This window comes from Monoraphidium neglectum, assembly GCF_000611645.1.
Source record: "Monoraphidium neglectum strain SAG 48.87 unplaced genomic scaffold scaffold00664, whole genome shotgun sequence".
Classification (NCBI taxonomy): domain Eukaryota; kingdom Viridiplantae; phylum Chlorophyta; class Chlorophyceae; order Sphaeropleales; family Selenastraceae; genus Monoraphidium; species Monoraphidium neglectum.
Genome location: NW_014012964.1, coordinates 1 through 4,906, shown reverse-complemented (window position 1 = coordinate 4,906; position 4,906 = coordinate 1). Strand labels below are relative to the sequence as shown.

The 4,906-nt window shown below is 64.0% G+C and overlaps 2 protein-coding genes across 2 annotated transcripts; one reads left to right on the top strand and one right to left on the bottom strand.

Annotated features, from left to right (window-relative positions):
• Positions 1-438: 438 nt before the first annotated feature.
• Positions 439-1,469, top strand: MNEG_4693 (hypothetical protein; the record flags this gene model as incomplete). Its single annotated transcript, XM_014046829.1, has 2 exons — positions 439-635; positions 920-1,469. The coding sequence occupies 2 exons, from the start codon at positions 439-441 to the stop codon at positions 1,467-1,469; spliced, it is 747 nt and encodes a 248-aa protein (XP_013902283.1).
• Positions 1,470-2,841: 1,372 nt separating this feature from the next.
• On the bottom strand, positions 2,842-3,360 carry MNEG_4692 (hypothetical protein; the record flags this gene model as incomplete). Its single annotated transcript, XM_014046828.1, has 1 exon — positions 2,842-3,360. A coding segment is annotated over one exon (519 nt), but the record flags the coding sequence as incomplete, so codon positions are not given.
• Positions 3,361-4,906: the final 1,546 nt, after the last annotated feature.

Here is a 4,906-nt window from a genome sequence, read left to right as displayed (position 1 = left end):
CACCCCACCCCTCGTGGCCTGCTAAGCACCCATCTGTCATCCTTGTACACGGCCCCACCCTTAGCCACCCACTACGACGTGCTTGGCGTTGACGCGGACGCGAGCGATGAGGAGGTGCGGGCGGCGTTCAGGCGCAAGGCCAAGGAGCTGCATCCAGACGTCAACCAGCAGGCGAGTTCGGGGGTGCCGCTCCCCTTGCAGACCCTAGGCTTTTGCAGAGGGCGGGAGCAGGGGGAGAGGCCATCGCAAACTCAACACCCTGGCAGCAGTGGCGCCTGGGGCAGCGCGGCCAGCCGCCAAAGAAGCAAATGCCGCCGTTGCCGCCGCTCACCCGATGCTGCCCCCTGGGAACTCGGCCCTTCCTGAACACGCCCGCGTGCAACCTGACACCCACCCCCTTCCCCTTCGACTCCACAGTCTGACGATGGCGCGGCTTTCATGGCGGTGAAGGCCGCGTACGACACCCTGTCAGACCCCGACCGGCGCCGCGACTACGACGCCCAAAACTCGATCCGCCGCTTTGGCTTTTTCCGGGACGTGGATGAGCCCGGGCCGTCCTCAGCAGGAGCAGGGCCCGGGGGCATGGGCGGCGGCGGTGGCGCAGGGCGCGGTGTCAACCCCTGGGACGCTCACAGGTGGGTGCCGTTCCTCGCAGGGCGACGTAGCGTGCGGCCCTGCTGGGGGTTCGAGCGGGATTCTGGGCGCTGTGACTGGGGGCCTATGGCGCATAGCGGGTTGGATGGGCTTGCGGCAGCCCTCAGGCGTCGGAGTGACCGCAGCGCTCAACGCACACCTGCAGTGCAAGGGAAGTTTTTACTTACAAGTACGCAACTGTTGTCGCAGCACACGCGCCACCGGCCTCCTCCCTTCTCATTCACGACCCTTTTTTTCTCTCGACATCACCCTCGCGGCACTCCAGGCGCATGTGGGAGGAGGACGAGGCCGAGCAGCGGCGGCAGCAGCGGCGCGCAAACGGCGGCAGCGGCGGCCGCCGCGACGACGAAGATGGCGAGGGCGACGAGGGCGCGCCGCCAGACCCCGCCGAGTTCCTGGAGCGGCTCAGCCGCGCGATGCGCGGCGGCGGCCCCGGCGGCCTCTCTGCCTTCCAGTCGGGGCGCCTGGACCCGTTTGGCACCAGCAGCAGCGACGCCTGGTTCCGCAGGGTGGAGCAGCAGACCAGCTCGCCGTTCGGCGGCCGCCCCGGCGGCGGCTTTGGGCGCGGCCTCGGCGGCGACCGTCTGCGGGGCAACCCGGAGTGGGAGCCGTTCCGGCCGGGGGACGGCGAGGACGGCTCGGCCGACGGCTGGCGGCGCCCGGGGCAGCGGCCGGAGTGGGAGCGGCGGCCGGGGTGGGGGCGGCCGGACGACGATGATGAGGAGGGCGGCGGCGGCGGCGGCGGGAGCAGGCCGCTGAAGGGGGACGATTTTAGGCGCGGTGGCGGGGGCGGCGGCGGGTTCCGTGGCTGGTAGGCTGGCAAACATGCCGCCGGAGGGGTGCAGGCATCTTCAAGTTGGTTCATCCGCGCTTGGCATTCGTTTGTTGTACATACGTGTTATGTTCAGCTGGCATCCACAAATATGCGCTCAAGGTCACCATGGACTTCCAACTCGTTTGTCGCTCGCCGGATTGCTGCGCACATCCTGCTGCAGCTCATATGCGTTGCTGTACGCGATGAGGCCAGCCTGTTTCCGCTCTGCATGGCAACCAGAGGTGTGCAGATGCTTGCACCCCTCTTGACCTCCGCCACAGCCCTGTTTTTTGTTGCTCAAAGGGTGTATCTGCTTGAATCATCTGGGTGGCTAATAGCCACCCAGGCGCCCACCGGCATGTAACAGCCACCAGAGAGGCAGACTGTTTGAAATTGACATGCTCACCTTAGCGGGCACGCGAGACCTGCAACTGCACGCATGTGTGCGCCAGTCGCCTACGAATGGTAGCAGGCAGTTGACAGACGGCTCATAGGCATACTGTATGGGTCTGAGCACCTTGATGAAGTTGTGAGGTGTTGCAAGCTTCAAGGCACACTGAAAGGAGGAGTATGTTTGCAAGCGCACAGCTTGACTTAGCGATGGTTACACAGCAATTCCGCTAACCTGCTGACGCGCATATCAGTGACATACGATGCCATACCCCCGGTAGCCGATCAGGGCAGCAGCCCCTACATCAGCAGGCGCCAACCGCAGGTGCCGCCACACACCCCTTCATGGGAGCCCGCCCGCCCGTCGTCACACACGCTTTGATGGCGGCTTCTGCAGCACTGTGTCCTCACATACGCGGCACCAGCCCTCTGCACAACAGCACGCCGCGCCACAGCCCCTTCGCTTACAGATTTTGCACTTGTTTGGGATGCGCGTCGCATGCTCAGCACACGCAGGCTGTCCGTCTGACAGGAGCCACTGCAAGCCGCGGTGCCTGAACAATCAGAATCTGCTTGGAAAGCGGCAGTCCACTCCAATTCATTCATCACAGCACGGCCGCAGATGCTTGTTACATCAAAACAAGGTCGCGGCGCAACTAGATGCAAGAGAGCGCATTCGGCGATCAGCACGCCAGACAGCCAACAAAAGCACAACTGCTGATCACCAACCAGTTGGCCGTGGTCAAGCGTTGAGGGAGGGGAGTCACTGACTGACAACGTGGGGTGAATGTCGGGGTTCGATTGGAGTGGATCACGGTGATCCACTGTGTGCGAATGCCTTCAAAGCAAGGGTGTTGCGTGGCAGCCGGCAGGCCGGCGAGTTGCGCCTGCGGGCGTGGCAAGCCGGCGAAGGTTGGCGGGAAGGCGGGCGCTGCCCGCTGGAACTGGGCACGTCCCGATTCGCAAACCGCTTGAGAGCCGTGTCAACCTGCGGCGCCCACGGCAGGTGCCCCCGCAGCCTGCTCTGCCTCCACGTCGGACACATCGACCCAATGCGAGGCCTGCAAGCGCAAGAATGTGGGACTGGCCTCCAGCACCTCAAAAGCGCCCCTGCTCAAGCCAGATAAGCGGAGCCTTTGCAGGCCGCCAAGCCAGGGCGCAGACATGAGGTGCGCTGCGACCCCGGCCGACATGTAGGGCTCAAAGTCAAGGTAAAGTTCCCGCAGCGACCCCAGGGGTGCGACGGCCAGCGCCCGCCATGCAGCCCCTCTGTGGTGGAAGCGGCCATCGACGCTGGTGAAGGTGAGACCAGCCAGCTGCGGCGCCCAGCAGGCGCGAGCCACCGAAGCTATGGACGCGTCTGTGTGCCGCCAGCCAGTCATTGCGAAGCTACAAATGGCTGCCAGAGGCGCGCTGGCGACCGCTGCCACCATGGCGTCTCCGTTCGCCACGCTTTCATTGTGCTGCTCTATGCACAGCTCCTGCAGGCTGTCCGTGAGCCCCTCTGCAGCAAGCAGCGCCGCCACGCCGCGCGCTGTTAGCCTATCTTCTGGAAACATCAAACATCCTGAAGTCAGCCGGGTAATCACGCAAATTCAGCACACGCAGTGAGGGCAGAGCCAACTGCCCGAAGGCCGCCGCTGCAACGTCACGGAAATGGTGACAGAAAAGTGTCAAACGCTCTAGGCAGGGCGCGCCACAGCCTGCAAGGGCGCCAAAGGTGGGTGAGTCCTTGTCGTCAACTGTAAGCGACCGCAGCCTGCCAAACCAAGGGGCGCACACCATTGTCTGCACGCCGGTCGCGACGTGGCCGCCAGCGGTTGGGGTGAGTTGGCCGAAGACACTGCTGCCATAAAAATGCAGGATGGTGAGGCGCGGCATCTCGAGCGCCGCCAGGGCGCACAGCTCTGGCATAGTGACGTGGTTGAGGGTCAGCTCCTGTCGTCAGTGGCGGGCGGCGGAGCAGAGCAAGCTCGTTGTAGCAGCCAACACTCGTCAGCAGCAGCTGCACCGCACTACCAGGGTCCCACGCACGCGTGCAAAATTGTAAACAGGCGGCCCCTGACCTCGAACGGCATCGCCCCAGCCCACCTGCAACTGTGGCCAAGCCCCCAGGTGCGGGGCTGCGTCAAAGCGCCTGAACGGCATGTCGATAGAAACTGCATCGCAAGTGACGACGCTCAGGCGCTCCAGCAAAGGCAGACGCGCCGCTGCGGCAGTATAGGCTGCGCGGGATTCGGCGGCCGCATGGCTCCCCTCGGCCTGGCGCCAGACGAACACCTCGAGGGTCCTCAGCCGCCATAGCGCCTTTGGCAGCCTCAGCCCCACCAGATTGAGCTGCCCGCTGGCGGATTCGTGGGTGACTTCCAGGACTTCGATGCGACAGTGCTGCCCCAGGCTGGGGAGCGCCGCGGCGAGCGCGGCGACATCAGATGCGCAGCGCGTCGCAACTCTGAGCTTGCGCACCGCGGCCAGCCAGGGCGCAGCGGCAGCGAGATCGGCAATCTGCGCCGCGCTCCTCAACATCACGCTCTGCAGGCGCTTGTCGATGAAAACCCTTGCCGCTTGGCTGGTCAGCCGCAGGGCTCGCACGCTGAGACCCAGCCAACGCACCACACACTCTGCTACCGGCTCAGGCAGCGCAGATGTTGCACCAAATGGCCACAGCATGGCCGCCTGGCTGTCAGCCGGCCACTGATTCAAACACTCTAAGGTTTCCTGCTCGATGCTTGCCATGTCTATGAATGGGTGCGCAGGCGAGGCTGCTACGGTAGTGATCCTGATCACCTCGTACTGTATAGGTGTGAACGCGACGGGCCGAAGGTATATGGCGCAGTTCTCCAAAGCTTTGCCTCCACGACGGTCGCACTGTCATATCGATCGTGAAATGTCGTAAGACCCCATTCCCTGCTCCGATGATTCTTGTACCCTTGGTCCGAGGCGGGCCTTGAAATTGCGATTCGCAGGTTGGCAGTGTTGTCAACCAGCTGCTTGAACTCCAGTTAGAGCGAAGTGTGTATTATTCATGCGGGCACCCACACACACGCA